The sequence below is a fragment of the Coturnix japonica genome, chromosome 5 (assembly GCF_001577835.2).
Source record: "Coturnix japonica isolate 7356 chromosome 5, Coturnix japonica 2.1, whole genome shotgun sequence".
Lineage (NCBI taxonomy): Eukaryota > Metazoa > Chordata > Aves > Galliformes > Phasianidae > Coturnix > Coturnix japonica.
Genome location: NC_029520.1, coordinates 52,361,999 through 52,381,544, shown reverse-complemented (window position 1 = coordinate 52,381,544; position 19,546 = coordinate 52,361,999). Strand labels below are relative to the sequence as shown.

The 19,546-nt window shown below is 48.3% G+C and overlaps 2 protein-coding genes across 5 annotated transcripts in view; both read left to right on the top strand.

The window, feature by feature from the left end:
* SOS2 (SOS Ras/Rho guanine nucleotide exchange factor 2) overlaps window positions 1-14,290 on the top strand; it is a 43,656-nt gene extending 29,366 nt beyond the window's left edge. Inside the window, exons 13-23 of one of the 2 annotated variants that reach the window (XM_015865945.2) lie at window positions 1,848-1,951; window positions 2,450-2,669; window positions 3,589-3,708; window positions 4,423-4,585; window positions 5,572-5,689; window positions 6,214-6,386; window positions 7,843-7,959; window positions 9,645-9,906; window positions 10,379-10,420; window positions 11,514-11,623; window positions 12,583-14,290. In XM_015865945.2, the coding sequence (XP_015721431.1) occupies window positions 1,848-1,951; window positions 2,450-2,669; window positions 3,589-3,708; window positions 4,423-4,585; window positions 5,572-5,689; window positions 6,214-6,386; window positions 7,843-7,959; window positions 9,645-9,906; window positions 10,379-10,420; window positions 11,514-11,623; window positions 12,583-13,089 (1,936 nt within the window). In that variant the 3' untranslated portion in view covers window positions 13,090-14,290. The remainder of the gene's footprint in view (window positions 1-1,847; window positions 1,952-2,449; window positions 2,670-3,588; window positions 3,709-4,422; window positions 4,586-5,571; window positions 5,690-6,213; window positions 6,387-7,842; window positions 7,960-9,644; window positions 9,907-10,378; window positions 10,421-11,513; window positions 11,624-12,582) is intronic. The other variant, XM_015865946.2, reaches the window with a different exon arrangement.
* A 1,893-nt stretch (window positions 14,291-16,183) lies between these two features.
* VCPKMT (valosin containing protein lysine methyltransferase) lies at window positions 16,184-19,049 on the top strand. 3 transcript variants are annotated; one of them, XM_015865953.2, is made up of 6 exons: window positions 16,185-16,426; window positions 16,504-16,614; window positions 16,717-16,789; window positions 16,923-17,042; window positions 18,163-18,267; window positions 18,737-19,049. In XM_015865953.2, the coding sequence occupies exons 1-6, from the start codon at window positions 16,218-16,220 to the stop codon at window positions 18,749-18,751; spliced, it is 633 nt and encodes a 210-aa protein (XP_015721439.1). In that variant the 5' UTR covers window positions 16,185-16,217; the 3' UTR covers window positions 18,752-19,049. The 3 variants fall into 3 exon arrangements, 2 of the variants coding, with proteins under 2 accessions (XP_015721440.1, XP_015721439.1); XR_001555947.1 differs by having other exon boundaries at window positions 16,383-16,426; window positions 16,532-16,603; XM_015865954.2 differs by lacking the exon at window positions 16,717-16,789 and having other exon boundaries at window positions 16,184-16,426; window positions 16,504-16,603.
* The last annotated feature ends 497 nt before the right edge of the window (window positions 19,050-19,546 follow it).

Sequence of the window (19,546 nt, the reverse complement as noted above, 5' to 3'; positions counted from 1 at the left end):
TGTGTGTATGTAGGTATGTAATCCTGTAGTTCTTGTTGATAGACAGGAGCCAGCACCTTCTTGGATGTGCTCCAAGTAATACAATCCCAGTGTAACCTTGATAGTTCTGTGTGCTCCCGTCCTTGAACAGATTTGGCAGGTTCTTGGTGTTCTGAGTTTATCTGTCCCTGTGGGTTCAGCAAGGCCACCAGACTCCAGAGCTATCAGTTCCTGAGAGGTCTTCACACGCTCCCTCTCAGCACGTATTTTTCCTTGCCATTTTCTGTTTGCTGTTTCTGCAGACATCCACCTGCCCATAGAGCCCTTCCCAAGAAACTTGCACATAATGGGTTTTTGTATTTTTGTAACCTAACTGGAGGGAGAGTTTCAGTATATTGCTTTTGATGCCATTTTCATAACCACTGCTAGCTAGGCTTGAAGTTAGCTGGGGATCTCCTCACAGTGCCCCTTTGCTTGTTACAAAAACATCTTATAGCAGGACAAGGGGAAATGGATTGAAGTTGAAGGAGGGCAGATTTAGGTTGATGTCAGGGGGAAGTTCTTTCCTGTGAGAGTGGTGAGGTGCTGGAACAGCTGCCCAGAGAGGCTGTGGATGCCCCGTCCATCCCTGGAGGTGTTCAAGGCCAGGTTGGATGGGGCCCTGGGCAGCCTGGGCTGGTATCAATGTGGAGGTTGGTGGCCCTGCCTGTGGTGGGGGGTTGGAGCTTCGTGACCCTTGAGGTCCCTTCTGACCCAGGACATTCTGCCATTCTATGATCTTCCTGCAGCGCTGCTGACTGACATAGCTGAGCAGGACAAGTGATAAGCAGTGAAATGGAAGCGACAGAAAGGCTTGAGGCAGCACAAAACCATGTTTCTTGCTGTTCATTTCCAAAATCAGTCCAATGCTTTTGCCTTCATGTATGATGTTCAAGCTCTTTGAAATGTGTGCCTACATTTGACGTATCCAGGATGTTAGGTTTCTGGTTTCTTTCCTCATTTGAGAGATTAGGATACCTGTTGTTGTGACAGCTATGCTTTGCTGTCTAATTCCTGCTGTGGTTGGTGAGCATTGTCCTTATTACTGCCTGCCTGATGAAAGATGTGCTTTAAGGTGGCTAATTAACACTCACACTGGTGTGGTTTGTAGTTAATCTTTGAATTGAGGAGATCTTACAGTAGCTTGGAACTCTTAGTTCTCTTACAGTTCAAAAGAAGCATCTGAATTTGAGCTGTTAGTTTGGTATGTACTTCGTAAACTCCAGTTTTGTTAATAGCACTGACCTCTACTTCAGAGCAATCTGAGATGAGGGAAGGCAGTGGAGGACATGAAGATGCTCATTCCTTCCCCTTCTTGAGTGCTTATTCCACTTCCCGTGGATAATGCTTCAGACAAGCTGTGCAGTGCACAGACATGGAAACGTTAATGGCTTTGACCAGATTAAATACGTGTGAGGTCATCAGGGAGAGGAGGCAGTAAGCTGGAAGTGCAGTCAGCAGAACCAGGCAGTCTGTCTTGCTTTTTCAGTATTCCTCCCTTGATGGCTCCGAGACTGAGGAAATGAGATCCTGTACTGTTACTGGGAGCTCGTTTTGGTTTGTAACTCCTTTGATGGTAGCAGCTGTCATGTATTTCCAGCAGAAGAGCCGTATGCTTGCAGCAACTTCTAAGATGAAATTATGTGCCGGAATGAGATTTGTTTCTAATGAAATAGTTGCTCCAAATTGGCTTTTTTGGTGTCCATATGAATTTTATAGCTTATGGTTACATGAATCTCGGCTTTGTTGTAGTTCTTTTGTTTCATATTTACATGGAATGAGCTTCAAGTTCTTAAACCCATAATAGTTTTTTCTCTCTCCTTCCTCAGAATACTGAACGTGTTTCGTCACTGGGTGGAACACCATTTTTATGATTTTGAAAGAGATCTGGAGTTACTGGAGAGATTGGAGACGTTCATTTCAAGTGTAAGAGGTACGCTGGGTGCCTGTCCTCTCTTCCACGTTCTGATACAACCTGATGGTCGAATCCTGTCAGATTTGAGGCATGAGAATTATCTTTACACACACAAGTAGTTTTAATGTGTTTAACCAAACTGTTCATGTGTCTCCCTTTTACACGAGCAGTCTTTCATTTGGATTCTAAATGGCTACTGAAAACTGTTTCAAGCCCTGTTGTACTGTTGAACCTCAGTGCATTTGCTTCTGGACAATAGTGTTCATCCTTGCCTGCCTGTCACCTTCCTTCTCTCCCTTTCATATTTGTGAAGGATTCCTTCCCTGTTGGTTAATTTCTCTAAAACTGCCAATAGATGCATTTAAATGCAACAGGGTACCTACAAACCTAACTAATTTGCCTGCAGAAATGCAGTATTTTGAGTGCATTTACAGATTCTATTGGTGAGTTTCATTAAACTGTCAGAAGTTAATTAAGACGGTACTAAAAACATTTCTTGCGTTTTCTGTTTTCTAGGAAAATCCATGAAGAAGTGGGTGGAATCAATTGCTAAAATCATCAAGAGGAAGAAAGCACAGGCAAATGGGATCAGTCACAACATCACCTTTGAGAGCCCCCCTCCCCCCATCGAGTGGCACATCTGGCGCGTGGGGCACAGCGAGGTGCTGGACCTCATGACTCTGCACCCCATCGAAATCGCTCGGCAGCTGACACTGCTCGAGTCCGACCTGTACAGGTGGGGACTGAATGAGTGCATCTCCATCAGGCAGTCTGACCCCCAGAATCCTTAGAATCAGTCCAAAGTACGTCCCCTTCACTCACAGAGTTCATGGAAGAAGTTTTACTGTTTGGTGCCAAAATACACACAGGAAAAAAAGTTCTGTATTTCTATATGAGACTTCTGACAGCGTAACACAGCACAGTAAATTGAGAAGCTGAAGTATCAGGAGTGCATAATATTACCTTACTGCCTCCTTGCCAGAAGTGAACTTTGCTGCATGAATAAGAAACACTCTTTGCATGGTCAAAAGACAACACCTGATTGCATCTTCCCTTTTTCTTTGCAGTTGCATAGCAAAGGCACAGCTGTTGCCATATGACTGCAGCACTGCTACATCAGGGTCCTCTAATCTAAGAGTCTATTAGTCTGGTGCCATGCTCTGCTGTTTCCTGGCTTTGTTGTTACCTGTAGTAAATAAAGCTAACCTTGATGTGAGAGCTGAGCTTTGCTGGATAGAAGTTCTTTGTGGTCTTACAGAACTGGAAGGTGAAGCTCCTTTACTGTTTCAGTGACAGCAGGCTTCCTATTGAAATAGGCCACTTTTCCCCATGGTTGTGCAAAGCCCTTTAGCTTCTTATTTAAAAAAATACTGTAACTGTCCTTAGGATGCTTCCTTCTGCTTTCAGGAGATGAAACTCACTCTGTAGTACCTTTCTTAGGTAGAAATACTTATTCAAAAATGCCAGTTTCAGTTATGATAGAAATGGGCTTTCTTCTTTCTTCACATACTCATTGAAAATTTACTTGAAATAGCTGTTACAGAATCACATTCGATTTCTGATTAAGAGAATAAATAATCTTGTAATGCTAACACAGGTTGTACAATTATTGTTTGTATTTGAGCATTCTTGTGCATCTCACTTTATGATAACAGGGCAGTGCAACCTTCTGAACTCGTCGGTAGCGTTTGGACTAAAGAAGATAAGGAAATTAACTCCCCAAATCTACTGAAAATGATTCGCCATACTACAAATCTTACTCTTTGGTTTGAAAAGTAAGTATGGTGGTGATGATGTCAGTGTAGTGGCGCGAACTCCATCTGAAATTGAGGAACTTTCTTTTCTGATGGGAATTGTTGCCTCCAATCTTGAGATGGCAGTAGAGCACCACAGTAGATTCAAGTTTTGGTTCAAGAGTACGTGCCGTGCCAGTCACAGAGACTCACTGCTCCCTGGAGCAGAATGTGTTTCTCCAGTAATGTCTGCTTAGTCAGCATGTGCCCTATCTGTATTTCTTACAGTGCATCAGAAGGCGCTGAGGGCAATGCTGGACTCGGCACCACTTGTGTATATCTCTGCTGAGAGCGCTGCTGTGTCTGTTGCCTTGCCTCAGACTTTCTCCCTCCTCACATCAGATCCTTCCTAGGACATGGCTGTGCTGCAGTCAGGAGGATGTGGCACTTTGTATGTGCATATCTATCATGTGAATTTAATACATGATTGTAGATTCTGCACTTTGAGAGAGTCACCCTATTTGCCCTGGATCTTGCTTCAGTTTTGCTCTATTTTACAGTATAAGCCAAAGTCTTTCTTGGCTTTTCAACCTGAGCATATACGAGATGTGATTACATAAATTTGTACTTGAGAGTGTGCCAGAATGTGCCTGCTGAATGTACTATAGAGTTCTTACATGGAATTTTTCAGTTAAGTAGCCAGCAGAATGTCAGGTTTTATTGATTTCTGTTTCTCAAGTGACTTCTTTTGATTAGGTGCATAGTGGAAACTGAGAACTTTGAAGAGCGAGTGGCTGTGCTGAGCCGAATAATTGAAATCCTGCAAGTTTTTCAAGAGCTAAACAACTTCAACGGCGTCCTTGAGATTGTCAGTGCCATGAACTCTGTGTCCGTGTACCGACTGGATCACACATTCGAGGTAAGTTTTGGGCATTGCTTTTGAAGAAAAACTAGTTGGAATCCAGGAATGTTCTGGACAGACTTCCTGAGTGAAATCCAAATCACTGTTGCTTTCTTAGAAGACAGTAAGTTACAAGACTAAGTTATGTTAGAAGTTAGCTATGAGAAATATGAGATGGGCTGGTTGTCTCAAAGGAATTGAAGGGGGAAATGGAGCTTTTCAGCAGATATCTTCTTGTGTTCAGCTCAAAAAGGGGAAGCACCACGGCCCTTTGATTGTTCATTAACTTGTCTGAAATAAAGCTGTTGCTTCAGACCGGTGTTTAATGGGTCTGAAAGAGGAGGATCCCAAGGCTGAGAACCTTGGCCTGGAGCACTTGAGCTGCAGCACTTGGTGCTTGTGCAGGGATAGAAGGGCAGGGAGGAGATAGCTGAAACTCAGATTGCTGTTATCTCAAACACTTCTCTTGGATGAGAGTCTGAGTGGATTCCAGTTGTCAGAGGCTGAAAGAAATGGTTGCTGAATGGTTTATATGAAGAGTAGAAAGAGAGACTGCTGCACTGACAGTGACTCCTATTGCACTCGACAAGGAAAAGGAATGCCCTCGATTTGGCAGTGAAGCTTCCATTGACTGGAATAGAAAAAGAAGCATTAATGCGGTGTTTTGAGTTTTGTAACTATTTAAAAGGCCACACAGAGCCTGTAAATTCAATTCAAAATCAAATGTTTTCTTCTTCTTGCATTAAAAGACCAGGGCTATGCTTGTAAATGGATAGACAGAATTGATAGTCTGTGTTTACTGTAGCCTCAAAAGTCACATGACTGAGGTTATGGACTGACAGTGCTGTTGTCCAGAACAAACCATTTACTAAAGAGATGCTTTCAGATTTGAATTTGAGTTTCTGAGTTTTGTTAAGAGAGCCAGATCATTCCTTCAGTTCTTATACAACGACACTGTTAAGAAGATCTGCATGGCTGCTTTTTTTCTCTCTTTGACAACTAAGGCACTACAGGAAAGGAAAAAAAGAGTTTTGGATGAAGCAGTAGAACTAAGTCAGGATCACTTCAAAAAATACCTGGCCAAGCTCAAGTCAATCAATCCACCCTGTGTGCCTTTCTTTGGTAAGTAACACCAGAACAGGCTCATACTGCATGTATCATCTGCCTTAAGCTGGGTTAGATACAGGTATGTTAGTTTTGCATGAAGGTTGTGTTCAGCTCTGAAAGTTCTTTAATATAGCATATCATTTTGACTTGATAGGTTTGTAATAGTGCCTTTGTGTAATAAGTGCTTCGTGCCTTTGTGTAAAAGTTACTTGTTAATTTAGTAATGCAGATTGCTGGTTCTATTGGTATGACTGTTACTTCATTTTAATACGGCTTCCGCATTGGCGATGTGACCTGAATATGTTTCATCTCCGTTACACGAGACCCTGAATTCAGGAAAAGCATCGTCTTTAAGTAATACACTGTTCCTATCTAAAAGGGAACTTAGCTCATTCCTGACAGCTGATAAACTGTTGGGGTACTGAAGGGAACGATCTGCTTATGCTCAGGTTCTTTCTTTAATCTTTCATTCATTGTGAAGAATGAAATCAGCTCATGGAATGGAAATGAACTTACAAAACCATCTCTCCTTTTATCAGGAATATACCTAACAAATATTTTGAAGACAGAAGAAGGGAATCCTGACTTCCTTAAAAGACAAGGGAAAGAATTAATTAATTTCAGTAAGAGGAGGAAAGTGGCTGAAATTACAGGAGAAATTCAGCAGTACCAAAACCAGCCTTACTGCTTACGGATAGAGCCAGAAATCCGGGTAATCAAAAATTAAGCATTTGTTTTGGGAATAAGAGAAGGGAAAGAATGTGCACAACAAAAAGTGGTCAGCTGCTCTTCTGGTACCAGACCCGATCTTGTGGCAGCGGTGACCATTGGAGGAGGGAGGGGGATGGTGGCTGGTTGGAAGCAGCTCGTGGCAGAGGTACCACAGCAGAAGACTAACCAAAGCTAAGGGGTCTGCTTCCTTGGGTTCCACATTCTGGGTCTTGTTCACCCCCTCTTGTTCCGCAGCCTGGTAACAGTGAGATTTCTTAGCATCCGAGCAGTGAATGAGCCACAGTGACTCAGCAGCAGAACGTTTATAAGGAAAATTGCTTCCCTCTAATCTGTAATGCTGTGTGTGTGCCTGAGGCACTTCAGGCCTTCTGCAGTGAACCTACTGAGCAGAGCCTGCTGACCCTGTGGAATGGCAGAGCACAGAGCACAGAGCACTCTCATTCACAGTGAGGGGAGCCAGTAAATGCAGGGCTGTACCAGTCAGCCAGCATTGCCTGTAGGAATGGGGAAGGATGCTGGAGACGTTACTTATAAGATGGAGACCTCGTGTATCCCAGGTAATTTGAAGGAATTTGAAGGAAGGTGATGGAACAAGAAGCCAAGTGAAGGCAGATGTTTGTCTGTAGAGGTAATAACGATTTAAAAGAACAGCTCTAAGTACCCAGCAGTTCTTCCTGAGTGCACAGCTAATGGTAACCTTTCCAGAAAACAATCTTGTGGGCAGCTCCCTCGGTTTGTGAACTGCATCAGTCAGGAAGCAACAAAGAGCTTGGTTACCTTGCCTAAAGAATTACACAGGCAGTAAAACTGTTGTTTAAAATGCTACTTGCATTCTGTGTTGAATCACTGTGGACATTTCTGGGAAGGATTTTGGAGATGCCAGTATTCTGAAACCAAGAAGCAAAGTAAACTCGAGGGATGGCAGCATTTGTGCCAGAGTTGCACCTTGCTCCCATGGACTGAGCTGCATCAGGTGCAGGGTGCTGCACTGTGCCCTGCTCTGCCTCTGACCTTTGTGTCCTTTGTGCCTTCCTGGCCTTTGTAATTAACTAATGACATCTGAAATACCCCTTAAAAACGGCCCTGGCGTAACATTGCTTTGACTGCCGTGTGATCTGTATTCTGCTCCTTCCCAGATCTGTGCTGTTATGTGAAGTGTACAGTGTACTCTATAGCAGTGTACTCTATAGCAGTGTACTCTATAGCAGTGTACTCTATAGCAGTGCTCTACTGCATGTGGTTGAGTAGCAACAAGATAACTGGCAAACAGTGTACAGAAAAGTTCATTTGACGTTCCTGCTTGTTGGAGTAAAAACATTTGTTCACAATGGGAAGCTTACCAGGAGCTTGTTTACTTAAAAGCTACATTTTTATTTCATTCAAATCCTCTCTGTGCTGATTTTAAAGAAAATATTATTGATGCTTGTTTCATTTAGAAATTCTTTGAAAATCTCAATCCTATGGGGAAGATACCTGAAAAAGAGTTTACAGATTATCTGTTCAACAAGTCATTAGAAATTGAACCTCGAAACTGCAAGCAACCTCCTAGATTTGTAAGTCTTGCGCTGTACATTGAATAGCTGAAATCCACCAGTGAGAAAGAGAGCTTTGTTAACCCAGTAAGCCATAGCAGTCCCCTCTGGAGTTCTGTATAACAAGGTGGATATCCAGCAAAACTTGAGTGTTCTTCTAAATCCAGGTGGTTTTTGTTACTGAGAGATGCTGCTTTTAGCTTATCTTAGAACGAACGTTTCTTTTTCTCCTGACCTAAAACCACCACAGCTTACACCTGAGCATCTTCCCTTCCAGTCGTGTGATGGAGCACACAAGAGCATTTCACAGCAGCGTTCTATAAAGCATTAATTGGAATTGTTGGATGCTTTCATATATTTCTTTTCTTCAGTTAAAACTCGGTTGCTGTTTTTCATTTACCTTCATTTTTACACATTGTAATTCTACACCTGAGTTACTGGAGACTTCTGTCATTTCTGAGAACACTGCCAGTCATTACAGCAATCTCCTGATAGGGGAATAACTCAGATGATATTACAGATATGGCAAGAAACCACAGAAATTACTGGTGCAAAAAAGCTGCCTACAGTAATTTCTCTTTTTCTCGTTTCTTGCAGCTTTTTTTTCTTCAAGCAGGTATCCACGCTGCTCTGTTATCTGAGCATGAATTCTTTACAGTTCATGCATTCCAAACTAGATGTTGTTATGGGAATTTCAGGGAGGCCCAGTTCTGAGTGCTGTAGTCACAGCATGGCCTGGGTTGCAAAGGCCCACAATGTTCATCCAGTTCCAACCCCCTGCTGTGTGCAGGGTCACCAACCAGCAGCCCAGGCTGCCCAGAGCCACATCCAGCCTGGCCTTGAATGCCTGCAGGGATGGGGCATCCACAGCCTCCTTGGGCAACCTGTTCCAGTGCGTCACCACCCTCTGGGGGAAAAACTTCCTCCTAAGATCCAACCTAAACCTCCCCTGTCTCAGTTTCAAACCATTCCCCCTTGTCCTATCACAACAGCTGTTCCCCCTCCTGTTTATACACTCCCTTCAAGTACTGCAAGGTCACAATGAGGTCTCCCCGCAGCCTTCTCTTCTCCAAGCTAAACAAGCCCAGTGCCCTCAGCCTTTCCTCATAGGAGAGCTGCTCCAGCCCTCTGATCATCAAAAGGTGCTGTAGCTGTGCATACCACCATGGTTCATCTTTGGAGGATAAGCTTTGATCTGTGCAGTGTTACACCTGAGCCTTGTGAGCCGAGTTCACTCCCACCAGCCAGTGTAAGAATGTCAGGCTGACTCAGCTAAGTGCCCATACAACATGTGTCTCAGCTTAATGCTTGGTGACCTGCAGTGCTGTGAGCTGACAGCACATCCATGGGGCTGTTCTTTGAAGCTCTTTCGCAAACTTGCTGAGACACTGGACATGACCCTCCCACGACTGTGACTCTCTTCCCTGTGTTCTGTCCTGATTGATGTGCACGTAGAACTTGACTTCCTATTTTTGTAGCTGTGAAAAGATGTAATAAGCTGGGTAAAAAAACATTTTCTCAGCTGCATCCAGTTTTCAGTAAACTCCTGCTATATGTGTAATGACAGTCAGTACCTGGAGACAGCCGTACAAAGGCTGTACTGCTGTTTGATGTGTATGTGATGAGTGCCTTTTAGAATTGCTCGTGGAGACTTTGGTTATGAAACCTGAAAAACAAGCAGTACCAACCGGCTTTCCTTCCTCCAGCCTAGGAAAACAACGTACCCCCTGAAGTCTCCTGGGATAAGGCCCAATGCTGGCAGGCACGGCTCCACCTCTGGCACCTTGAGAAGTCACCCACTGCCACTTGAAAAGGAGCCGAGTAAGATAAGTTTCAGTAGAATCACGGAGGCGGAGCACGAATCAGCAGTGTCTGCACCAACCTCTCCCAACACACCTTCCACTCCCCCGGTGTCTGCTTCGTCAGAGTTCAGCGTATTTTTAGACATTGACCTCAACAGTTCTTATGGTAAATGTGCAATAGGTTTTAATAGTTGTCGTTGCTGTCCTGCAGGGTTCCCAAATGTATTGGGCTGTTATTGCTAAATGTGGTTGTGAGCTCTGAGCTTCGTGCATCGGTGTTGCATGTACTGCAGCTTGGAAATGCCTGCTGTTAGTAATTAATTAACAAGTGATATTACTGGTCTTTTAGCCTACCAGAGCTGAGGCAACCTGCTTTGGGAAGTGTCCCCTTGTGGCACTACATGCAGGGACTGCATCAGCGTTACCTTGTGCAGCATCTGCATAGAGAGACATGCTGCTGGGGCCCTGTGTAACTTAAAGTCTTCAGTTCAGGAACGTTTCTCATTGGAAAGCTTAATTAGTGTTCACAGGAGATAAAACTCAGAAAACCTGGTCATCTTTGAGGTCACTGCAAGCGTGCTTTATATGCTGCCTGCAGCTGTTGTCTGGAAAGTCATTAATTCATTTTTCATTAACAGGTAACAACAGCATCTTCGCTCCCGTCAGTTTGCCTCAGTCAAGTAAGTGCTGCAACACTGTTTAAAATCTTTTGTTTCTCTCTGCTTTTCCTGTTGGCAGGAGAGATGAATAGTAATTAATCAGTCTTAGAAGCTTGGGGTGCAGGTACAGATTGTGTCCATCCAGTAGAGTTCTGAAGGGATTTTGTACAGGCTTTCGATCAACCATCCAGTAAAGCAGTCTATGAATTCTTTAGAATGGTCTGATCTGTGTATTTTCCTGGGGCCTCTGCTGTGATACTGCTTTGCTTTTGAGTGTCCTCAATGATTTTTGCATTCGACTAATGGTAAAAATGAAGCAACCTGGTAATTCAGTGTTACCACTCAGTGAAAATAATTGCTCTGCTGCTGGGGACTGAAGAGAAAACCTGTACTCATCTGCGTGTTGAGCTTCTCTTCACTCCCTTATTGCACAGACACGTGTCCTTTCTCATAATACAATGAGCGTTCAGACTGCAGGGCACAGTGTGCTAATGCACTGGTACAGAGTTCTGTGCACTTCTGAGAGAAGCAGCAGAGGAGTGACGAAGGTCACAGCCATGTTGGGGATGGTTTTGGTTTATGAACTTGGAGGACTTTTTCCTCAGAAGAAGGATTGGAAAGATCCTGAATTGCCATGAGAGTCACCATCTGCTCATTTCTGCTCTCCTGCTTCAGATACTACGATTAAAGCCCCTAAGCCTCCAAACTCAAACCCATACAGCCAAAGAGAACAATCCTTGCACTCAGAAGTGTGACTTAGCCACATGACCAGCTCTGCAGGAGAGATAAACGGGCACATTCTGCAACAAGGAGCACATTGCAGAGAGAGCTGACTAAGAGTTGACTTCGTTCTCTTCATTTTTGTGTCTTTTAGCCTTGAGTGTTAACTGCAGGTGCTTATCTTTGGTATCAGAAATGGGAGACCACTTTGTGAGCAGTATATCTGATTAAAGAGCCAAGTGAGAGTTTCATACTACTTAAGTCAATGGTTCATGTTGCTGTTGAACACAAAGATCTGCTTGTTTGAGTTGCATCTAGGCTGGTTTAATATTATTCTTGAGTATGTTCCTGGCGTGTTACACAAGCACTAAAATACTGGCATTTCTCCCTGCAGAGACCTTCTTCAGCTCCTGGGGAAGCTTTCCCAAGCTAAGTGATGAGCCTCAAAACCCTCCTCCACTTCCTCCTCGAAAAAAGGTGGATCAGGATGTTTCTAATGCGAAGGTATTGTCCTGCATTGAGTAGCTTTGATGCTAAAGCACTGAGCATTTAGTCAGGCAAGACTCTGTTGGTCCTTTAGACATTTGGCACCTTTCAAAGGCACTGCTCCAGTTACTCTTTTTGAAGTTTCAAGTTCCTGCTGTTCGAATGCAGCCAGCTGCTTCAGGAACGTACTGGTCATTATCAGATCCAAGACAGGGCTGGGCCATTACCACATATTTAACAGCACCAATAGTAAACATCAGAAAAATGTCATCCCCTTCAGAAAGTAACAGTCATAGAATCAACACAGAGCCGGGTGGGAAGGGATCCTGAACTGCCCCCACAGCCCCACCCCTGCCATGGGCTGGGTGTCTCCAGCTCAGACTGCCCAGAGCCCATCCACAGCTTTGGGCACCCCCACGGATGGGGCACCCTCAGCTCTGTATGCAGTGCCAGGGCCTCACCGCCCTTTGGACTTTCCCCATAACACCTAACCCAAACTTCTCCTATTTTAGTGTAAAGCCATTCCCCCTTATCCTATCATTATCTGCCTGTGTAAAAAGTCATTCTCCCTCCTGTTTATAAGCTCCCTTGAAGTACTGGAAGACCGAAATGAAGTCGGCCTGGAACATTCTCCAGAAGTAATCTTTACCTGCAAATGGATGATTTAGAATCACAGAATCACAGCATGGCCTGGGTTGCAAAGGCCCACAGTGCTCATCCAGCTCCAACCCCCTGCTGTGTGCAGGGTCACCAACCAGCAGCCCAGGCTGCCCAGAGCCACATCCAGCCTGGCCTTGAATGCCTGCAGGGATGGGGCATCCACAGCCTCCTTGGGCAACCTGCTCCAGTGCATCACCACCCTCTGGGGGAAAAACTTCCTCCTAAGATCCAACCTAAACCTCCCCTGTCTCAATTTCAAACCATTCCCCCTTGTCCTGTCAGTGTCTCACAGTGTCTTTTTCTCTGTAACACTGCAGGGAAGTCTGAAATCGGATGATGATCCTCCAGCAATTCCACCTCGGCAGCCGCCACCTCCAAAGATCCAGCCTCGAGCTCCTGCTTACAGCCCCTTTGAGCAGCCTCTGCACAGCCCTCCTCCTCCTCCCCCTCGGGACCCCCTCCCCGACACTCCACCTCCGGTACCTCACCGTCCTCCCGAGCACTTCATCAACTGCCCCCTGAACCTGCAGCCGCCGCCGCTGGGCCGCATGCACAGAGATCCCGACTGGTTCCGTGAGGCCGGCCCAGGTCCCAGCTCTCCCAGCACTCCTCCCAGCACTCCCTCCCCGCGGGTGCTGCGTCGCTGCTGCGTGATTGGCGCCGCTCACAACAGCCCGGGTCACCCGCCTGCACCCCCCGTCCCACCCAGGCAGAACTCGAGCCCTCAGCTCCCAAAGCTGCCACCAAAGACTTACAAAAGGGAGCTCTCCCACCCCCCTTTGCACAGACTGTCTTTGCTAGAAAACGCAGAAGCTCCTCAATGACCTTAGCCATAGTAGTCATTGACACTGGAATAGTATTTGTAAAGTTCCTTTTTTTATTTATTCAGAAAGGCAGTCGTATTTTAGTACTCTCGCAAATTATGCTCTTAAAGTGCTGCTGATCAAAGACAAAAATAGCTTAAATTGGGAAAAAAACCCATCAAAACTACACGGTCTGGCCTGTGTCTGTTGGACAGCGTTGCCCTCAGGTGACCAGCAGCATTGCTTTCCACACCCTCAGTACCGACAGTCATGCCAGTATACAAAGATACCTTTTGCACTGTAAATAACACTAATTGAGTTGAAACTGACATCATTTGATTGCACTAAGCCAAAACAAAAAGGTGTGTCTGTGGAATCTTTCTTCTAATTTGAGCACTAATGGCCTTTTTTTGTTGTTTTTTGGGACGATCACACGAGGTGAGGACACACACAGTGTCACCCATCTCAACCTCTGGCCACCTGCCTTCTGACTTTGGGCTTCGAGGTTGGTGAGTGACAGCTGCTGTTCCCCAGTGTTTTACTGCCATGTTGATTTGCTGCTGAAGACAAAGAGAAATGGATTGAAATCCCAAAGGTGAAACCAAAACTTGCGGTTGGTGTTGAGTGACGAACAAGGATGGGCAGCCTCCCCAGGACGTGCCCAACATGCATCTTGTTCAGATGTGCCTTTTCATTTCGGTAGGTGAAGATGTCTTAAGCTAAAGAGTTGGCTGCTCTTCAGGAGAACAAAGCTACACGCCGTGTACGTACAATTGTTTATATTGTATATTTACAGATAGTGCTAATAACGTGTATAAATGGGAGCGATACGAGGCCTGTAACACAGTGCTGCTCCGATCCTATGCGGCCAGAAGCGATTCCTCTGGCCCAGGAGCAGCCTTGCCTTCCAAACCCAGTAACTTCCCTCAGATTTCACCTAACTTAATCGTGAATCCGTTTTGGAAATTGGTAGCATTTAAACCAGCAAACATTTAAAGCTTTATTAAACTTTTTGAACTGAGAAGTGAACGGAACTTTCCTTTGCCAGTTGGACTACTGGGTTGAACTGGTGCGAGAGTGAGTCTGTCCTACTGGTAGTACTGTAGCAGCATTTATACAGTGGCCAGAAGCCACTTTTTATTTACTGGTCCGTGGCCTTTTACTGTGCTTTGTATCAGAGTTCTTAACAAGATTAATAAATCACCCCAGTCTTAATTTTCAAGAGCCTGAGCAGCGTGTGTTCCTTTAGGACGTGGTTGGGGCTGTGAGTTCTTAATGTTCTGTTTGTGGCTGGAGGTCTCTTTCAAACTTGGGAATACATAAACAGCAGCTTTTTATACCTTCCATACAAATGCTCAGACCAGGTGCATCTTCAGCATCCCACAGTGAAATGCAGCTTAGCTTCATATTTTGGCCCTGACTCAACAAAGTCCTTCCCAGATTGTTTTAAGCTGAGCATCTGCTGATAGCAATGGCATCTGTGCATATGGGAGTACTTCCCTCTGTTGGAAGGGACCCACAGAGCCCATCCTGACCTTGTTGGGGCTCACCTAAAGCACATTATGGAGAACGTGTAGGATCCACCATCCAGAACCTTTGTAAAGGTCTGTTTGGGGTTGGATCCAAGGGGGTTTGAAGCTGTGGAATTCTCAGCTGCATTCCCCAAGCATGAAATCCTGCTCGTACCTTCACAGGAGTTCAATGGCAGCCTATAAATCACAGCGCAATGCAAAAAAAGCAGCCTTGCTTACGGCTCACTCACCGCACAATTAAACCCTCTTCCAAGCAAAACAGGAGCTGGGAAATGCCAACAGGAAGGAGCGTTCCAAGGCGGCGATGGAGCAGCAGCAATGCCAGCAGCACAGGAGCACGGCGGGTACAGAAACACACGTTCCCAAAGTAATGCAGTGCTGGGGCAGCAGCAGATTCCCACCAGTGTGGTTCTGTGGAATGCCGAGATAGAGCAGCAAACTGACATTTCAGCTGCTTTGTAATTAGAGGGGTGGATAAAAAGAGTAAAAAATGCTGGGGGAGGAATGTGAAATTGCTGGGTTTGGAGTTGGCTGCTGTGGGAAAAGGCAGATCCTGACAACAGTGCGGATAAACAGCTGGAATGGGAGAGCCCTGAAGAGGAAACGAAACGCCCCTGGGTGCTGCAGGGAGCACAGCCTGCAGGGACGGAGTGCGTGCAGCTCCTGTGCTGGAGCCTGCATGGTTCCTGCTGGCACTGAGACCTGGCTGCAGCACAGCAAGAAAGACAGGGCAGGGAGGGGAACTGTATTTTATTAATTCCTTTTTTCCCATATTTTAACATATGTGGGGCTCTGGATGCAGTTTGGAGTCTTGCAAATGCAGTGAATGCTTCTTGGGGAAGGGATGGGAGCATTGGTAAAGAACTGCAGCACTGAGGGACACGATGTGCTTGGTGGGTGTGGGGAATAATCGAACCATCACAGCATGGCCTGGGTTGCAAAGGCCCACAGTGCTCATCCAGCTCCAACCCCCTGCTGTGTGCAGGGTCACCAACCAGCAGCCCAGGCTGCCCAGAGCCACATCCAGCCTGGCCTTGAATGCCTGCAGGGATGGGGCATCCACAGCCTCCTTGGGCAACCTGTTCCAGCGCGTCACCACCCTCTGGGGGAAAAACTTCCTCCTAAGATCCAACCTAAACCTCCCCTGTCTCAATTTCAAACCATTCCCCCTTGTCCTGTCACTGCCCACTCTCACAAACAGCCGTTCCCCCTCCTGTTTATACGCTCCCTTCAAGTACTGGATGCCCACAATGAGGTCTCCCCGCAGCCTTCTCTAAGCTAACTCAGCCCAGTTCCCTCAGCCTTTCCTCATAGCAGAGCTGCTCCAGCCCTCACAGAACACCTTGGGTTGGAAGGGACCTCAAGGACCATGAAGCTCCAACCCCCCACCACAGGCAGGGCCACCAACCTCCACATTGATACCAGCCCAGGCTGCCCAGGGCCCCATCCAACCTGGCCTTGAACACCTCCAGGGATGGACGGGGCATCCACAGCCTCTCTGGGCAGCTGTTCCAGCACCTCACCGCTCTCACACTCTCATTCCCCCCATCCCCGCCCGCCGCTCGGTTCCACAGCCGCCCTGTGTAGGAGGGGCCGCGCCGTCTCAGTGTAACGGCCATGTCGGGCTTCGTTCGGGAGCTGGAGCTCCGTTCGGGCCCGTCGCTGCGGCTGTTGCAGCGCTCTGGCGGGGTGGGCTGCGTGGTGTGGGACGCGGCGCTGGTGCTCGCCAAGTTCCTGGAGACCGGCTCGTTCCCGCTGTCCCGCCGGGCCGTGCTGGAGCTGGGTTCTGGTACCGGCGCCGTGGGCATCATGGCGGCCACGCTGGGGTGAGCGCGGCGCCGCCGTCGGGGGCTGCGGGCGGGACCGTGCGGGCTGCGGGCTGACGGCACCGCGCGACACTCAGGGCCGACGTGACGCTGACCGACCTGCAGGAGCTGCAGGAGCTGCTGGCCGTGAATATCGACAACAACCGGCACCTGGTGACGGGGTCGGTGCGAGCCGAGGTACTGAAATGGTTTGTATGGGACTCAAATGGTTTGTATGGGCCCCGGGGGACGCGCCCGCCCCGCCCGCCCCGCCGCCGCTCGGCCCAGGCTCACCCCGAGCCCCGTTACAGGGGGCAGGACGTGTCCGGGTTCCGCCCGCCGCCAGATTACATCCTTATGGCGGACTGCATCTACTACGAGGAGGTAACGGGGCGACGGACGGGACGGGGGGAGTGAGGGGGAACGGCCGGTGAGGTGACCTGCAAAGGGGAACCGTGGGCAGTTCAACCCCTGTGGGCAATTCAACCCCTATGGACAATTCGACCCCTTTGGACAGTCCCTGGAGCCGCTGCTGAAGACTCTGCGGGAGCTGACGGGCCCCGATACGTGTGTGCTGTGCTGCTACGAACAGAGAACCGAGGGGAGGAACCCGGAGATTGAGAGGAGGTACTTGGAGGTGAGTGAGTGAGTGAGTGAGTGTGTGTGTCTGTGTGTGTGTGTGTCTGTGTGTGTGTGTGTGTCTGTGCTTCATGTGCAGCTCTTTGGAACGGCAGGACAAAGGGCATGGATTGGAGTGAAAGAGGGCAGGTTTAGGTTGGATGTCAGGGGAAGTTCTTTACTGTGAGAGCAGTGAGGTGCTGGAACAGCTGCCCAGAGAGGCTGTGGATGCCCCGTCCATCCCATGGTGTTGAAGGCCGGGTTGGATGGTCCCTGTGCAGCCTGTGCTGGCCATTTCTGTGCTGCTGCTTTTGGGCACAGAGCTGCAGAATGGCCCGTGTGTGTGTCAGAGCAGTGATTCCATAGCAGCAGGTCAGCAGGTGGCCGTGCTCTTCTTTCTGCACCAGCTGGTTGCTAACACACACAGGTTATGGGGACAGTTAAACATTAACCAGGTGAGAAGCTGTTTTCCTCTCACGTGCTCCATGGAAAGCACAGGGCGGGCTGCTCCACAAATCCAGCTCTGCAAACCAGCACAGCTGCATTGACAAGCAGCGCTGTGCTGCACTGTGGGTGCTGGTCCTGCTGGGATCCCTCGGACCAGCTGTGTGCTGTGAGGTCGGACACACAGCACAGCTCTGGCTGTCCCTGCTGGGCTGCCCCCATGTTGGGTTTGGCTCTGTGCTGTGAAGGCAGCCGCCCTGTGCCAGCAGTACCTGCCGTCAGTCGACGTGTTTCTGGATGATTTCTGCCTTCCCATAATTAATTTCCTTCCTCGGCTGGTCGTGGTTCAGCCAAGTGGATCCTGCAGGCGCTGTGTGTTTGTTTGCCTTTCCCTCCAGTTGTGAGGGCTGGCAGAGCCAGGCGGGCGCTGCGGTTTGGAGGCAGAAGGAAGCAAAGGCTTCTATCTAAAGCCTTCGATTCAGACCGTTTTTTAATTCACCCTTTAACTGATGCCTCCTGTTCTGTGCTGCAAGGTGTCTGCAGCTGTGAGCTGGCACTGGGTAGATGAGGGTAGATGAGCTGCACCAGGAGACTTGTGGCTTGTTGCTGTGGGCAGCTTTGTCACCGGGCCTGGCTTTGTGCACGCTCCGTTCCAAAGGGCAGTGCCACCCGATGACCCCACACTGTCCTCACAGCTGCTTCAGGTGGACTTTGAGCTGGAGCGAGTGCCCCTGGATCAGCACGACGAGCAGTTCCGCAGCGAGGACATCCACATCCTGAGCATCCGCAGGAAAACAAAGGTGGGTGACGGGGCTCCCTGCGCCTCAGCCAGCGCATGTGGCCAGCACTGAGCTGAGCTGCTGCTCATTGGCACCATTGGAGCTGTAAAGTGACTGTGAAATGCCTGAGGGACCCCGTGAAGCTGCAGAGCAGAGCTGTGCTTGCAGAGCTCTTTAGTTGTGAAGCACAGCGCTGTGCCAGGTGCAGCCTTTGTCCCTGTGAGCTGTGGGCTGCAGGATGAAGGTTTGGGGCACCCAAGTGTTACAAACACCACGCAGTGCTGCTCTGGGTGCCCTGTGCTCCGCTGCCCTCCTCCCCACCCCACTGCATAGAGCAGAGCTGGGCGGCCTATCCCAGTAACCTCACATTGCTTAACAGACAGATGCATAACAAAGGTATCTGCTGCTGACACATGGGTCCGGTGTTGAAACAAAGCCAGTCTGTTCTGACATTTGTACCTTTCTGCTTTCCCTTTCAATCTCTTCACAGAATTCCCCGTTGTGAGCTGTGTGTCGGCACTGCCCGTCCTTTGGCAGCTGGCTGGGACCCTGCTGAGGAGGGAACCCCACCAAGGACAGGCCTGCAGTGTTGGTGATGTAGAAGTGTCAGGTTGGGCCGTGTGCCCCCCGTGCACCTTTCCAATAGGAAGGACACGCTGCCTGCAGGCTCAGGCAGGGTGGGATGGGCTCACCATGCAGTGCTGCTGTGTGCTCCCATAGGCAGCACTGCCCGAGGAGAGGACACACCTGGGGCACAGCTGAGCCCCGAGGGCCACTCAATAAAACTTTTCTATGTGAGGTGAGCAGTGGCCGCTCGTTCCCTTTCCAGCCGTGGTTTCCTGCATTGCAGGGTCCTGGTGCTGGGCACTGCACACACACAGCACGCAGATGGTGCCTGTGCCCTGCAGAGCGCTGCTTTCTTTGAGCTCCATCTGCACTTTGCTATTCTAAGGGCGCTCAGCGCTGCGTCCTCACACCTTTGTGCTGTTCTGCTGAGCAGGTTCCTCTCGCAGTTGGTGTTTCTTGCCAAGCTGCCTCTCGTTGCTGCGCAGTGACTGCTTTGAAATTCACTTTCAAAGGAGGTGTTGCTCCTGCTCTGCTTGTGGCCGTGTGCACCCACAGAGGCAGGTCTGCTGCTGCGGGATGGCACCTGGCTGCTGCTGCACCCCAACGTGCTCCATTTGCATCCTCTGAGATGTTCCTTGCAAGCTTTGCTCCACACTGAGCACAGCCCTTCCTTGCAGAGGTGGTGCCTGGATGCGCAGCACAGTGAGGGCATAATTGGTCATAACCACACGCG

What these genes read in the sequence shown, in the direction of transcription:
- VCPKMT (XM_015865953.2), top strand. Translation starts at nt 16,218, where the DNA reads ATGTCGGGCTTCGTTCGGGAGCTGGAGCTCCGTTCGGGCCCGTCGCTG. An exon ending in CGAGCCGAGGTACTGAAATG is followed by an intron (nt 16,615 to 16,716) that starts GTTTGTATGGGA and finishes GCCCCGTTACAG; the next exon opens with GGGGCAGGACGTGTCCGGGT. An exon ending in ACTGCATCTACTACGAGGAG is followed by an intron (nt 16,790 to 16,922) that starts GTAACGGGGCGA and finishes CCCTTTGGACAG; the next exon opens with TCCCTGGAGCCGCTGCTGAA.